This window comes from Oncorhynchus clarkii, chromosome 13, assembly GCF_045791955.1.
Source record: "Oncorhynchus clarkii lewisi isolate Uvic-CL-2024 chromosome 13, UVic_Ocla_1.0, whole genome shotgun sequence".
Lineage (NCBI taxonomy): Eukaryota > Metazoa > Chordata > Actinopteri > Salmoniformes > Salmonidae > Oncorhynchus > Oncorhynchus clarkii.
The window spans coordinates 23,312,340-23,329,432 of NC_092159.1; the positions used below are offsets into that span (position 1 = coordinate 23,312,340).

At 44.4% G+C, this 17,093-nt stretch overlaps 1 protein-coding gene across 1 annotated transcript in view; it reads right to left on the minus strand.

The window, feature by feature from the left end:
* Nucleotides 1-17,093, minus strand: part of LOC139424652 (alpha-1,6-mannosylglycoprotein 6-beta-N-acetylglucosaminyltransferase B-like) — a 162,328-nt gene that overhangs the window by 109,451 nt on the left and 35,784 nt on the right. Inside the window, exon 3 of the mRNA XM_071176695.1 lies at nucleotides 447-597. Within this exon, the coding sequence (XP_071032796.1) occupies nucleotides 447-597 (151 nt within the window). The remainder of the gene's footprint in view (nucleotides 1-446; nucleotides 598-17,093) is intronic.

Genomic DNA, 17,093 nt, shown 5'->3' on the forward strand with positions numbered 1-17,093 from the left:
CCTTCCTACAGTAGCTGTCATTCCTCGTTCACTGTCTGTCCTGTCACTGTCCTATTGAAAAACGAATACAAGTATGAAAGCATGTTTCGAATGTCCTCAATGCATGTATCTCTCGTCTGTGTAGCTTTCTGTATCTTTCCACAGAGTTCAACCTGACCCTTAGAAGTTGGATGTGAAATGCAGTAAAAGGGATTGAATGGAGAGCGCAGACAGTCAAACTGGACATTGGCAGATCTGTGCTTGGAAGAAGGGAGCGACAAGGTCAGACAACCCTGCCCTTGTAAAGCTGCCGAGGGCAGACCAGACTACCTGGCAGCCAAACGAGGAGAGAAAGCAGAGGCTCTGAAGAAAACAACAAGAGAGGAGGAAAAAGAGTGAGTGAGAAAAAGGGAAGACAAGGACGGTAAGATGCCTGTCCTAAGCCCACCACTCCATCCAGACCGTACCTGTTGATGGCCGAGCTGAGTTCATCCAGACGGCGGGTGTCGCTGGTGGTGCTGTTGTCCAGTTTGGAGAGGCTGTCCATCCTCTTCAGGATCACCTCCAGCATGTCACTGATCTTCCTGAGCACCCCACGAGACTCCACTCCCCCCATCACTACACACAGAGAGAGAGAGAGAGAGAGAGAGAGAGAGAGAGAGAGAGAGAGAGAGAGAGAGAGAGAGAGAGAGAGAGGGAGGCAGAGACAGAGACAGAGACAGAGGGAGAGAGAGAGAGAGAGAGAGAGACAGAGAGAGAGAGAGAGAGAGAGAGAGAGAGAGAGGGAGGCAGAGACAGAGACATAGACAGAGGGAGAGAGAGAGAGAGAGAGAGAGAGAGAGAGAGAGAGAGAGAGAGAGAGAGAGAGAGAGAGGGAGGCAGAGACAGAGACAGAGAGAGAGAGAGAGAGAGAGAGAGAGAGAGAGAGAGAGAGAGACAGAGAGAGACAGAGAGAGAGAGGGAGGCAGAGACAGAGACAGAGACAGAGGGAGAGAGAGAGAGAGAGAGAGAGAGAGAGAGAGAGAGAGAGAGAGAGAGAGAGAGAGAGAGAGAGGGAGGCAGAGACAGAGAGAGAGAGACAGAGAGAGAGAAAGAGGGAGACAGAAACAGAGACAGAGAGAGGGAGAGAGGGAGAGAGGGAGAGAGAGAGAGATAGAGAGAGAGAGAGAGAGGGAGGGAGAGGTAGTAAACAATCGATAAACGCCCAATAACAAGAGAGCGTGGAGCGTTCACTATTTAGCTGAGCCCAGTCTCCAATTCACATCATTAAGTAAGCATCCTTCTCTCACTGTCCTACAGCTTCCTGTGCTAGCAGCATACTTTGCCTGCCAAGCTTAGGCTAATACATGAATTAATGTAATTCTTCAATCCCAGACTTCCTACCACCTAGAGTATAATTATTAATGGTACACACTGCCGCAAAGGCCTGAGTTATGAAACTATGAAGTGGAACTAATGTTGACATTCCCCGCACTCCGGTGGATGCAATTACGTGCAACCACGGCTGTATTTATTTCACCCTAGTGAATCAGAGAGGTCGTGGGTGCAGACACCGTGTGTGCGTGTGTGCGTGCGCGTGCGTGTAAGGTCAGGCTCTTTATCCTCTTTATGCTCTGATTGTTCCACTTCTCTTTACAGGATTATTTGGTGGCTGCTGGCTAGACAACCCAAGGTCATACACACAGTCAATCTACTTAGACAACAGCTACAGTTGAAGTCGGAGGTTTACATACACTTAGTTTGGAGTCATTAAAACCCGTTTTTCAACCACTCCACACATTTCTTTTTAACAAGCTATAGTTTTGGCAAGTCGGTTAGGACATCTACTTTGTGCATGACACAAGTCATTATTCCAACAATTGCTTACAGACAGATTATTTCACGTATAATTCACTGTATCACAATTCCAGTGGGCCAGAAGTTTACATACACTAAGTTGACTGTGCCTTTAAACAGCTTGGCAAATTCCAGAAAATTACGTCATGGCTTTAGAAGCTTCTGATAGGCTAATTGACATAATTTGAGTCAATTGGAGGTGTACTTGTATTTCAATGCCTACCTTCAACTCAGTGTCTCTTTGCTTGACATCATGGGAGAATCAAAAGAAATCAGCCAAGACCTCAGAAAATAAATTGTAGACATCCACAAGTCTGGTTCATCCTTGGGAGCAATTTCCAAACGCCTGAAAATATCACGTTCATCTGTACAAACAATGGTACGCAAGTATAAACACCATGGGACCACACAGCCATCATACCGCTCAGGAAGGACACTCGTTCTGTCTCCTAGAGATGAACGTACTTTGGTGCGAAAAGTGCAACAACAAAGGACCTTGTGAAGATGTTGGAGGAAACAGGTACAAAAGTATCTATACCCACAGTAAAAGGAGTCCTATATTCCCATAACCTGAAAGGCCGCTCAGCAAGAAAGAAGCCACTGCTCCAAAAGCGCCATAAAAAAGCCAGACTACGGTTTGCAACTGCACATGGGGGACAAAGAACATACTTTTTGGAGAAATGTCCTCTGGTCTGATGAAACAAAAATATAAATATTTGGCCATAATGACCATTGTTGTGTTTGGAGGAAATAGGGGAGGCTAGCAAGCCGAAGAACACCATCCCAACCGTGAAGCACGGGGGTGGCAGCATCATGTTGCGGGAGTGCTTTGCTGCAGGAGGGACTGGTGCACTTCACAAAATAGATGGCATCAAGGGGCCTCCCAGGTGGCGCAGTGGTTAAGGGCGCTGTACTGCAGCTCGGGAGGTTTGTGGGGCGACGCACAATTGGCCTAGCGTCGTCCAGGTTAGGGAGGGCTTGGCCGGTAGGGATATCCTTGTCTCATCGCGCACCAGCGACTCCTGTGGCGGGCCGGGCGCAGTGCACGCTAACCAAGGTTGCCAGGTGCACGGTGTTTCCTCCGACACATTGGTGCGGCTGGCTTCCGGGTTGGATGCGTGCTGTGTTAAGAAGCAGTGCGGCTTGGTTGGGTTGTGTATCAGAGGACGCATGACTTTCAACCTTCGTCTCTCCCGAGCCCGTACGGGAGTTGTAGCGATGAGACAAGATAGTAGCTACTAAAAATAATTGGACACCACGAAATTGGAGGGAAAAAGGGGTAAAATAAAAAATAAAAAAAATAGATGGCTTCATGAGGAAATAAAATTATGTGGATATATTGAAGCAACATCTCAAGACATCAGTCAGAAAGTTAAAGCTTGGTCGCAAATGGGTCTTCCAAATCGACAATCACCCCAAGCACACTTCCAAAGTTGTGGTAAAATGGCTAAGGACAACAAAGTCTGGGTATTGGAGTGGCCAACACAAAGCCCTGACCTCAATCCCTTAGAACATTTGTGGGCAGAACTGAAAAAGCGTGTGCAAGCAAGGAGGCCTACAAACCAACTCTGTCAGGAGGAATTGGCCAAAATTCACCCAGCTTTTTGTGGGAAGCTTGTGGAAGGCTACCCGAGATGTTTGACCCAAGTTAAACAATTTAAAGGCAATGATATCAAATACTAATTTAGTGTATGTAAACTTCTGACCCACTGGGAATGTGATGAAAGAAATAAAAGCTGAAATAAATCACACTCTCTACTATTATTCTGACATTTCACATTCTTAAAATAAAGTGGTGATCCTAATTGACCTAAGATAGTGCATTTTTATTTGGATTAAATGTCAGGAATTGTGAAAAACTGAGTTAAATGTATTTGGCTAAGGTGTATGTAAACTTCCGAATTCAACTGTAAAACACAGCCAGACAACACATTGGGCCAGACTGACTGATATACCATTTACACGATTACAATATAATTCATATATTCTGAAGATGAATAAGATACCTTTTCTGCAAACTTTCACTGACACAATGTGCAAAAATAATTTTAAAGGATTTAAAAGGGCTTTAGAAATAGAAAATATATTAGTATAATAATAATGATATAGCAGGTGGGTTTATCCAAAGTGAAATACAGAAAATATATTATTGGTATTCACAGCATGTGGTCCTTGCAGGGAGTCAAACCCACAACCCTTGTGTTGCAAGTGTGCAAGTACCACCTCCTGATTCAGCTCACACCAAGGACCTCTGCCTTGCTAGCACACTATGGTGGATGCTAGCACACGTGACCACCTTGTCTTACCAATCGGCGCAACACAAAAAGCTAGCTATTCACTGGCGAAAGTTGGGAAACTTCATGTTGAGGAGTAAGTTTCACACATCCCCATGTACTACACATCCACCATGCTTTAACTAACTGGACCATTGGAACTATATACACTGAACTAAAATATAAACACAAGATGTAAAGTGTTGGTCCCATGTTTCATGAGCTGATGAGCTGAAATCCCAGAAAAATTCCATGCGCACAAAAAGCTAATTTCTCTCAAATGTTGTGCACACATTTGTTTACATCCCTGTTGGGGATAATCCATCCACCTGACAGGTGTGGCATAGCAAGAAGCTGATTAAACAGCATGACCACTACACAGGTGCACATTGTGCTGGGCACAATCAAAAGCCACTCTAAAATGTGCAGTTTTGTCACACAACACAATGCCACAGATGTCTCAAGTTTTGAGATGGCATACAATTGTCATGCTGACGGCAGGAATGTTCACCAGAGCTGTTACCAGAGAACTGAATGTTAATTTCTCTACCATAAACTGCCTCCAATGTCGATTTAGAGAATTTGTCAGTACGTCCAACCGGCCTCACAACCGCAGACCACATGTAACCACGCCAGCCCAGGACCTCCACATCTGGTTCCTTCACCTGGGGAATCGTTTTGGGGGTGGGGGGGGGGAACTCAACCTGATTGGCTGGGCCTGGCTCCCAGTGGGTGGGCCTGGCTGCCAATTGAGTGGGACTATGCCCTCACAGGCCCACCCATGGCTGCACCCCTGCCCAGTCATGTGAAATCCATAGATTAGGCCTAATTTGTTTATTAAAATTGACTGATTTCCTTATATGAATTTCAACTCAGTAAAATCTTAGAAACTATTACATGTTGCATTCATATTTTTGTTCAGTGCATACATTGCATTTAGACCCCTTCATTTTTTCCACATTTTGTTACATTACAGCCTTATTGTAAAATGGATCAAATACAATTTTCTAGTCATCAATCTACACACAATATCCCATAATGACAAAGCAAAAACCCTTTTTTTAAATCATTTTAGCAAATGTATTAAAAAAAACTGACCCTATTCAGACCCTTTGCTATGAGCCTCAAAATTTAGCTCATTGATCATCCTTGAGATGTTTCTACAACGTGATTGAGTCCACCTGTGCTAAATTCAATTGATTGGACATGATTTGGAAAGGCACACATATGTCTATAAAAGGTCCCACAGTTGACAGTGCATGTCAGAGCAAAAACCAAGCCATGAGGTCAAAGGAATTGTCCGAAGAGCTCCAAGACAGGATTGTGGAGGGGCACAGATCTGAGGAAGGGTACCAAAACATTTCTGTAGCATTGAAGGTCCCCAAGAAGACAGTGGCCTCCATCATTCTTAAATGGAAGAAGTTTGGAACCACCAAGACTCTTCCTAGAGCTGGCCGCCCTGCCAAACTGAGCAATCGGAGGAGAAGGGTCTTGGTCAGGGAGGTGATCACTCTGACAGAGCTTCAGAGTTCCTCTGTGGAGATGGGAGAACTTTCCAGAAGGACAACCATCTCTGCAGCACTCCACCAATCAGGCCTTTATGGTAGAGTGGCTAGACGCAAGCCACTCCTCAGTAAAAGGCACACGACAGCCCACTTGGAGTTTGCTAAAAGGCACCAAAAGACTCTCAGACCATGAGAAACAAGATTCTCTGGTCTGATGAAACCAAGATGGAACTCTTTGTCCTGAATGTCAAGCGTCACGTCTGGAGGAAACCTGGCACCCTCCCTACGGTGAAGCATGGTGGTGGCAGCATCATGCTGTGGGGATGTTTTTCAGCGGCAGGGACTGGGAGACTAGTCAGGATCGAGGGAAAGATGAACGGAGCAAACCTGACAGAGCTTGAGAGGATCTGTAGAGAAGAATGGGATAAACTCCCCAAATACAGCTGTGCCGAGCTTGTAGCGTCATACCCAAGAAGACTTGAGGCTTTGATTGCTGCCAAAGGTGCTTCAACAAAGTACTGAGTAAAGGTTCTGAATACTCATGTTAATTTGATATTTTCCGTTTTTGATTTGTCATTATGGGGTATTGTGTGTAGATTGAAAAAAAACTATAGAATACATTTCATAATAAGGTTGTCACGTAACAAAATGTGTAAATAGTGAAGGGGTCTGAATACTTTCTGAATGCAATGTATATAACACTGTCCTAATATTTAGTTTCACCCCCTTTTGCTTTCAGAACAGCCTCAATTTGTCAGTGCATGGACTGTACAAGGTGTCAAAAGCGTTCCACAGGGATGCTGGCCCATGTTGAGCATGAAAAACCCAGCAGTGTGGCAGTTACGCTCAACCCGGTGCTCCTGGCATCTACTACCATACCCCACACAATCCATGTCTCAATTATCTCAAGGCTTAAAAATCATCCCCTTCATTTACACTGTGCCATGACTGGCCTGTTTGGGTCCGGTTACCGTGGACCATAATCCTACAGAGATGTCTCTCACTCCCACCAGCGGGGGAGAGATCGAGAGATATGGAGGTGGTGGGGGTGGTGGTGGTGGTGGGGGGGGGGAGAGGGGTTTATGACACCTGCCGCCCATGGTAAATCTTAAGGAAGCTCTCCAAGGAATCGTGTGTCTACACTGCTTTCATTCCCACGCTGGAACCATCTACACGGCTGATTAGCCGTCCTCTGAAGAACCCTTTTCAGAGCAAGGGCGGGGAAACAGACCTCTAAGAGAAAGGACACTGACATCGTGAGGAGAAACAGAGAGCTGCACCCGGTAACCGAAGACGTGCCGTCATCAGAGAAGTCGGAACCCGGTCCACGACGAAACACCTCATCGGAGACCTTCAACACGTAATTACATCATTATCTTCTGACCCATAAGAGCGGCAGTTCGGGGCAAGGTTAGGGTTAAAATAAGCATAGTCGACAGATGCACCCAAGTGTGCTTTTCTCGTGCACTCTCTCACTCTTTCTCTCTCTTTTGAAACCCCCATTTTGTGTAACACGTGTCATACTGTGTCGGCCCGCTAGGGACCTGTTTCATTATACTAAGTTCTAATAGCCTAGACTGTGTGTTTGTGTATCTTATATTATCATTTTAGCTTGTTAGTAAATAAATAATCAACTCAATTGGTGTGGTAGGGACTTATTTAGTGAGACTCGAGTATGTGCAGATTATGCGATGTTCAGAATGAGACTGTAGAGGAAATTGATTAATTAACGACTGCTGTATAATGGATATTCTGATATTCTTTGAGTTAATTTGGGAAATAGAAACGCAAGCCAAAATAAGGTTGTAAAGTAACAAAACTTCCCCATGGTGCCCCAGGTGAATGAGTTACTAATTACCGATTAATTTAATCCCGTAATTATAAACCGTTAATCGTTCGATGGTCAGCAGTTGTCACATGAATCAATACAACGTTACGACAACTGATTGAAGTGGATTTAACAAGTGACATCACTAAAGGGTTCATAGCTTTCACCTGGAGTCACATGGTCAGTTTTTTGTCATGGAAAGAGCCGGTGTTCCTAAAAATGACCATTGAACTGTTTCCTAGATACCAGACTGTCGCTTTGAAAACCATAAAGGGAGGGTCACTGAAAAGTGAGAGAAACTCATAGCTCAGATACAGCACTGGACCATTCCCTTTAAGGCAGAGAGATCACAGTATATTCTTCTCCATCATAATGTCAGTAGGTATGAGGTTTGATTGTCGTGATAATCATTTGGAGTGAGCTGCCTACCCCAACCTATATATCAACCAACCAATTGGAAGAGTAAAAATAACTAATAGCTCAAATACTGCCTTGTGGCAGTGGTGGAAAAAGTACTCAATTGTCATACTTGAGTAAAAGTAAAGGTAACTTCATAGAAAATGACTCAAGTAAAAGTGAAAGTCACCCAGTAAAATACTACTTGAGTAAAAGTCTAAAAGTATTTGGTTATAAATATACTTAAGTATCAAAAGTACATGGAATTGCTCAAATGTACTTATGTATCAAACGTAAAAGTGGAAATCATTTAAAATTCCTTATATTAAACAAACCAGAAGGCACAATTTTTTTAATGATTTTGTGATTGACGGATAGACAGGGGCACACTCCAACACTCACACATAATTTACAAACAAAGCATTTGTGTTTAATGAGTCTAACAGATCAGAGGCAGTAGGGATGAACAGGGATGTTTTCTAGTTAAGTGTGTGAATTGGACCATTTTCCTGTCAAAATAATTTGGGGTTGTCAGGGAAAATGTAAAAAGTACATTATTTTCTTGAGGAATGTAGTGAAGTAAAAGTAGAAGTTGGCAAAAATATAAATAGTGAAGTGAAGTACAGATACCCGGGGAAAAAAGACTTAAGTAGTACTTTAAAGTAGTTTTACTTAAGTACTTTACACCACTGCCTTGAGGCATACAACCCTATGACTAACCGTATCTGAGACCATTCCCTTTAAGTCAGAGAGGTCGCTGTATATTCTTGTCTGCACTATCATCATGTCAGTGGGTATGAGGTGTGATTGTCATGGTAATCACCTGGTGTGAGTCCTCTCCTCCATCACACTCCAATCCTATTGACTTGACAGGTAATTACAGCAGATTAAGTCCTCTACAGGAGAACTGTGGGAGAAGGTCACAATTTTTTCTTTCCATGGCAACCTATTATGTCTCTCTCTCACTTTCCTCTTCACTGTCTCTCTCTCTCTCTCTATTCCATATTCTCTTTCTCCCCTGAACTGGGCAGTTAACCCACTGTTCCTAGGCCGTCATTGAAAATAAGAATTTGTTCTTAACTGACTTGCCTAGTTAAATAAAGGTAAAATAAAAATATTCTCTCTCTCCTCTCCATACTCTCCTTTCTCCTTACTATCTCTCCCTCTCTCCCTACCTCTCTTTGGACTCTCACTACTCTCCTCTAGGATCTGTCTCATTGCCTGTCTCTTTCTCTACTCTCTTCTCTCTCCCTTTCTCGCTTTCTCCCCCTCACGCAATCTCGTAGTTATCTCCCTCCACAGTGACAGATGAGGCCCCGGTGTGACAGTGAGTGACATAGTGTCCTTGGGGTCCTAACACATCACCGTGTCAACCCATCACCATGTGACGGGTTACCTTGGCGACTGTCCTAGCTGTCAATTGACTCCTGATGAGCCGTAATGGTCGCGATGGTCATTTGGACACGGAAACATCTTGCTGCGATCTTATTGGCACAAGGGAACACTCCAGTTGATCTCATTGGCTGCTGTGTTAAAAGGGTTGTTATAACAATGTCATTTAGGTTATTTTTATTACAAAATGCCAATTCAAAAGGCATTTGTGATCCAGCCAGAAGCTTATTTCAACGGTCTGGTGGTTAAATAGAATATGACTGTCAATGGGTAGGCTACCAGTTAACCGTAGTATTAAGAGTAAACCACACACTGACCCTGGATCAGTTAGAAAATGTTTTTGGTACTGTATCTCAGATTGTTCTGGAAATTCTCACATAGAAACTTCATAGGGAGGAAGGATGTTAAACATGGTTTTTACATTTGTATCACAAAGCATTTTGGAGAAAGTCATGATGAAATTGGTAATTACATTTTGGGCCTTTTTAGACCTATAAGGAATATGTCTAGATTCTGAAATACATTTCTTTATTCAACATAAAAAAAAATATGAATATCTCAAAACGACCCTTTTTGATTTAGCTTAGTTTTAGACATATTGTTTGTAACAATATACTAATTTCAAATTTCCAGAATGGCTCTCTGGTACTTTTAATGATATGACCAATTGTATACATAGAAATTGAAGTGATAGGTAATTAACCAATCACAGCCCTCCTTTAGGATTCGTCAGTCAGCCAGTCAAGTTTCCTTTTGAATCCATTTTCCCATTCACTGTGTCGGTAGTGCTCATAAAATTTATCATACCTTTAGAATTAGTAGAGAGCCCACTATGGAAATGGTATGTTATTGTAGAGGGTAGTGTTCTAAACAATATGTCTAATATTGAATAAATGAATAAGTCCTTTTATTATTTCAGAATCTAGACATACTCCTTATGATAGAGCACACTATAAAAGTGTACAACGACACCATGATGTTGTCTGTATCATGTACGGTTCACAGATCATAGGGTCTTACAGGAGGCAGCCTAAAAAAAGCCACTTTCATCACGATTTTCTCAAAAATGGTTTGTAAAACAAATTTAAAAAAACTTTTCTAACATTACTTCTAATGAAGTTTCTATGGGAGAATAGCCAGAACAATCTGAGATATAGAAAATATTTTCAGCTCGCGTGGAATCGCCCAAAGGCACAATGTGACCACACAGGCTGCTGGTAATTACCTCACATATTAGAGGTCAAATCATTAACATGAACATGCCTCTAGGCCGTCTGAATAGATTAGCTCAACAGTCAACTATAGGCCATCGACATGCTGTTAGGGTCAGTTACAAGTCAATCCACTGTACTTGCTGCATCCTCAGAGAGACATCAACAATCAGTCAATTCCATCAGAGTCAGCTACAGGTCAGTCCACACCACTTACTATAGCTCTTAGAGCTAGCTGCATGTCAGTGCAGTTGTTATAGCTCTACGCTCTTAGGAAAAAAAGGTGCTATCTAGAACCTTAAAGGGCTCTTTGGCTGTACCCATAGGAGAACCCTTTGAAGAAACCTATTCGGTTCCTGGTAGAAACCTTTTGGTTCCAGGTAGAAAGCTGTTTGGTTCCATGTACAACCCTTTCCACAGAGGGTTCTACATGGAACCCAAAAGAGTTCTACCTGGAGTCAAAAAAGGTTATCCTTTGGGGACAGCCGAAAACCCCCTTTGGAACCCTTTTTCTAAGTGTATCCGGATTCAGCTACAAGCCAGTCTACTGAGCCCTAGGACCATGCCTCAAGGACTACCTGGCCTGGTGACTCCTGGCTGTCCCTGTCCCCAGTCCACCTGGTCTTGCTGCTGATCCAGTTTCTGCTCTTTTGCCTGTGGCTACGGAACCCTGACCTGTTCACTGGACATGGTACCTTGTCCTGGACCTGCTGTTTTTGCCCCTCTCTTTCCCTCTCCCTCACTCTCTCCCCCTCCTTCTCTCTCTCTCTCTCTCTCTCTCTACCGCACCTGCTGTCTAGACCTCAGAATGCTCAGCTATGAAAAGCCAACTTACATTTACTCCTGAGGTGCTGACCTGTTGCACCCTCTACAACCACTGTGATTATTATTTGACCCTGTTGGTCATCTATGAACGTTTGAACATCTTTAAGAACAATCTGGCCTTAATGGCCGTGTACTCTTATAATCTCCACCTGGCGCTGCCAAAAGAGAACTGGCCACCCCTCAGAGCCTGGTTCCTCTCTAGGTTCCGTCCTAGATTCCTGCCATTCTACGGAGTTTTTCCTTGCCACTGTGCTTCTAAATCTGCATTGCTTGATGTTTGGGGTTTTAGGCTGGGCTTCTGTACAAGCACTTTGTGACATCTGCAGAAGTAAAAAGGGATTTAATGAGTACATTTGATTTGAGTTGATACTTGCTGTAGCTCTATTGAGCCAGCTACAGGCCAATCTACTTGTTATAGCTCCATCTAGAGACATGTACTATAGAGAGTCTACCTCCTATAGCTCTATCGAGCCAGTCAGCCATTGTCTCTGTGCTGATCCTCAGTGATCACAGATTACATCAGTATTAGCATGAGCTCTCCCAGGGGGACCCTAGTGTTTCATACGGAGCTTCCTTGTTTGCGAGGGATATTGCCATGCGCTGACAGCTCAATACCGACACAGCACACCTCTAGAAAAGCAGTGTTTTTGTCTTAGTGCTCCAACAAGAAAGGGCACGTACAAGGCTCTGAGAGTTTAAAGTACCCCCTTCTGCCCTCCTTGATGATCAAATAACAGAAGGGAAAAAAGGCCAGTTGGGCCAGTAAGCAAAAGGTCACTGGTTCAATTCCCCGACCCGAATAGGTGAAAAATCTGTCGATGTGCCCTTGAGCAAGGCACCTTAATTGCTCCAGGGTCTCCCGTTAATAATGGCTGATCCCTGGCTGTGACCTCACTCTCTGAGGGTGTCTCAGGGGGAGTGGGATATGTAAAAAAAATAAAAATCCAATTCACATGTGAAATATGACACATATAAGCACCCACCTAATTATTATATATACAGTTGAAGTCGGAAGTTTACATACACTTAGGTTGGAGTCATTAAAACTTGTTTTTCAACCACTCCACAAATTTCTTGTTAACAAACTATAGTTTTGGCAAGTCGGTTAGGACATCTACTTTGTGCATGACAAGTGATTTCTCCGCTGTACCCGCACCCCACCATACCCCTGTCTGCGCATTATGCCCTGAATATATTCTACCATGCCCAGAAATCTGCTCCTTTTATTCTCTGTCCCCAATGCTCTAGGCGACCAGTTTTGATAGCCTTTAGCCGCACCCTCATACTACTCCTCCTCTGTTCCGCGGGTGATGTGGAGGTAAACCCAGGCCCTGCATGTCCCCAGCCACCCTCATTTGTTGACTTCTGTGATCGAAAAAGCCTTGGTTTCATGCATGTCAACATCAGAAGCCTCCTCCCTAAGTTTGTTTTACTCACTGCTTTAGCACACTCTGCTAACCCTGATGTCCTTGCCGTGTCTGAATTCTGGCTCAGGAAGGCCACCAAAAATTCTGAGATTTCCATACCCAACTATAACATTTTCCGTCAAGATAGAACTGTCAAAGGGGGAGGAGTTGGAGTCTACTGCAGAGATAGCCTGCAAAGTAATGTCATACTTTCCAGGTCCATACCCAAACAGTTCGAACTACTAATTTTAAAAATGACTCTCTCCAGAAATAAGTCTCTCACTGTTGCCGCCTGCTACCGACCCCCCTCTGCTCCCAGCTGTGCCCTGGACACCATTTGTGAATTGATCGCCCCCCATCTAGCTTCAGAGTTTGTTCTGTTAGGTGACCTAAACTGGGATATGCTTAACACCCCGGCAGTCCTACAATCTAAGCTAGATGCCCTCAATCTCACACAAATCATCAAGGAACCCACCAAGTACAACCCTAAATCTGTAAACAAGGGCACCCTCATAGACTTCATCCTGACCAACTGGCCCTCCAAATACACCTCCGCTGTCTTCAACCAGGATCTCAGCGATCACTGCCTCATTGCCTGTATCCGCTATGGAGCCGCAGTCAAACGACCACCCCTCATCACTGTCAAACGCTCCCTAAAACACTTCTGTGAGCAGGCCTTTCTAATCGACCTGGCCCGGGTATCCTGGAAGGACATTGACCTCATCCCGTCAGTTGAGGATGCCTGGTCATTCTTTAAAAGTAACTTCCTCACCATTTTAGATAAGCATGCTCCGTTCAAAAAATGCAGAGCTAAGAACAGATATAGCCCTTGGTTCACTCCAGACCTGACTGCCCTCGACCAGCACAAAAACATCCTGTGGCGGACTGCAATAGCATCGAATAGTCCCCGCGATATGCACCTGTTCAGGGAAGTCAGGAAGCAATACACGCAGTCAGTCAGGAAAGCTAAGGCCAGCTTCTTCAGGCAGAAATTTTCATCCTGTAGCTCCAACTCCAAAAAGTTCTGGGACACTGTGAAGTCCATGGAGAACAAGAGCACCCCCTCCCAGCTGCCCACTGCACTGAGGCTAGGTAACACGGTCACCATTGATAAATCCATGATTATCGAAAACTTCAACAAGCATTTCTCAACGGCTGGCCATGCCTTCCGCCTGGCTACTCCAACCTCGGCCAACAGCTCCGCCCCCCCCCCGCAGCTACTCGCCCAAGCCTCTCCAGGTTTACCCAAATCCAGATAGCAGATGTTCTGAAAGAGCTGCAAAACCTGGACCCGTACAAATCAGCTGGGCTTGATAATCTGGACCCTCTATTTGTGAAACTATCCGCCGCCATTGTCGCAACCCCTATTACCAGCCTGTTCAACCTCTCTTTCATATCGTCTGAGATCCCCAAGGATTGGAAAGCTGCCGCAGTCATCCCCCTCTTCAAAGGGGGAGACACCCTGGACCCAAACTGTTACAGACCTATATCCATCCTGCCCTGCCTATCTAAGGTCTTCGAAAGCCAAGTCAACAAACAGGTCACTGACCATCTCGAATCCCACCGTACCTTCTCCGCTGTGCAATCTGGTTTCCGAGCCGGTCACGGGTGCACCTCAGCCACGTTCAAGGTACTAAACGATATCATAACCGCCATCGATAAAAGACAGTACTGTGCAGCCGTCTTCATCGACCTTGCCAAGGCTTTCGACTCTGTCAATCACCATATTCTTATCAGCAGACTCAGTAGCCTCGGTTTTTCTGATGACTGACTTGCCTGGTTCACCAACTACTTTGCAGACAGAGTTCAGTGTGTCAAATCGGAGGGCATGCTGTCCGGTCCTCTGGCAGTCTCTATGGGGGTGCCACAGGGTTCAATTCTCGGGCCGACTCTTTTCTCTGTATATATCAATGATGTTGCTCTTGCTGCGGGCGATTCCCTGATCCACCTCTACGCAGACGACACCATTCTATATACTTCCGGACCGTCCTTGGACACTGTGCTATCTAACCTCCAAACGAGCTTCAATGCCATACAAAACTACTTCCGTGGCCTCCAACTGCTCTTAAACGCTAGTAAAACCAAATGCATGCTTTTCAACCGTTCGCTGCCTGCACCCGCACGCACGCCTGACTAGCATCACCACCCTGGATGGTTCCGACCTTGAATATGTGGACATCTATAAGTACCTAGGTGTCTGGCTAGACTGTAAACTCTCCTTCCAGACTCATATCAAACATCTCCAATCGAAAATCAAATCTAGAGTCGGCTTTCTATTCCGCAACAAAGCCTCCTTCACTCACGCCGCCAAACTTACCCTAGTAAAACTGACTATCCTACCGATCCTCGACTTCGGCGATGTCATCTACAAAATTGCTTCCAACACTCTACTCAGCAAACTGGATGCAGTTTATCACAGTGCCATCCGTTTTGTCACTGAAGCACCTTATACCACCCACCACTGCGACCTGTATGCTCTAGTCGGCTGGCCCTCGCTACATATTCGTCTCCAGACCCACTGACTCCAGGTCATCTACAAGTCCATGCTAGGTAAAGCTCCGCCTTATCTCAGTTCACTGGTCACGATGGCAACACCCACCCGTAACACGCGCTCCAGCAGGTGTATCTCACTGATCATCCCTAAAGCCAACACCTCATTTGGCCGCCTTTCGTTCCAGTTCTCTGCTGCCTGTGACTGGAACGAATTGCAAAAATCGCTGAAGTTGGAGACTTTTATCTCCCTCACCAACTTCAAACATCTGCTATCTGAGCAGCTAACCGATCGCTGCAGCTGTACATAGTCTATCGGTAAATAGCCCACCCATTTTTACCTACCTCATCCCCATACTGTTTTTATTTATTTACTTTTCTGCTCTTTTGCACACCAATATCTCTACCTGTGCATGACCATCTGATCATTTATCACTCCAGTGTTAATCTGCAAAATTGTAATTATTCGCCTACCTCCTCATGCCTTTTGCACACAATGTATATAGACTCTCCTTTTTTTCTACTGTGTTATTGACTTGTTAATTGTTTACTCCATGTGTAACTCTGTGTTGTTGTCTGTTCACACGGCTATGCTTTATCTTGGCCAGGTCGCAGTTGCAAATGCGAACTTGTTCTCAACTAGCCTACCTGGTTAAATAAAGGTGAAATAAAAATACATTTTAAAAAAACAATTGTTTACAGACAGATTATTTCACTTATAATTCACTGCATCACAATTCCAGTGGGTCAGATGTTTACACACACTAAGTTGACTGTGCCTTTAAACAGCTTGGAAAATTCCAGAAAAGTATGTCATGGAAGCTTCCGATAGGCTAATTGACATCGTTTGAGTCAATTGGTGGTGTACCTGTGGATGTATTTCAAGGTCTACCTTCAAACTCTTTGCTTGACATCATGGGAAAATCAAAAGAAATCAGCCAAGACCTCCACAAGTCTGGTTCATCCTTGGGAGCAATTTCCAAAGGCCTGAAGGTACCACGTTCATCTGTACAAACAATAGCTCGCAAGAAAAACACCATGGGACCATGCAGCCATCATACTGTTCAGGAAGGAGACGCGTTCTGTCTCCTAGAGATGAACGTACTTCGGTGCGAAAAGTGCAAATCAATCCCAGAACAACAGCAAAGGACCTTGTGAAGATGCTGGAGGAAACAGGTACAAAATATCTATATTCACAGTAAAACGAGTCCAATATCAACCTAATTTGAAAGGCAGCCCAGCAAGGAAGAAGCCACTGCTCCAAAAGCGCCATAAAAAAAGTCTGACTACGGTTTGCAACTGCACATGGGGACAAAGATCATACTTTTTGGAGAAATGTCCTCTGGACTGATGAAACAAAAATAGAACTGTTTGGCCATAATACCCATCTTTATGTTTGGAGGAAAAAGGGGGAGCCTTGCAAGTCGTAGAACACCATCCCAACCGTGAGTCAACAGTGGTAGCATCATGTTGTAGGGGTGCTTTGCTGCAGGAGGGACTGGTGCACTTCACAAAATATATGGCATCATGAGGAAGGAAAATTATGTGGATATATTGAAGCAACATCTCAAGACATCAGTCAGGAAGTTAAAGCTTAAATGCAAATGGGTCTTCCAAATGGACAATGACCCCAAGCATACTTGCAAGCAAAGTTGTGGAAAAATGGCTTAAGGACAACAAAGTCAAGGTATTGGAGTGGCCATCACAAAGCCCTGACCTCAATCCCATAGAACATTTGTATGCAGAACTTAAAAAGCGTGTGCGAGCAAGGAGGCCTACAAACCTGACTCAGTTACACCAGCTCTGTCAGGAGGAATGGGCCAAAATTCACCCAACTTATTGTGGGAAGCTTGTGGAAGGCTACCTGAAACGTTTGACCCAAGTTAAACAATTTAAAGGCAATGCTACCAAATACTAATTGAGTTTATGTAAACTTCTGACCCAGTGGGAAT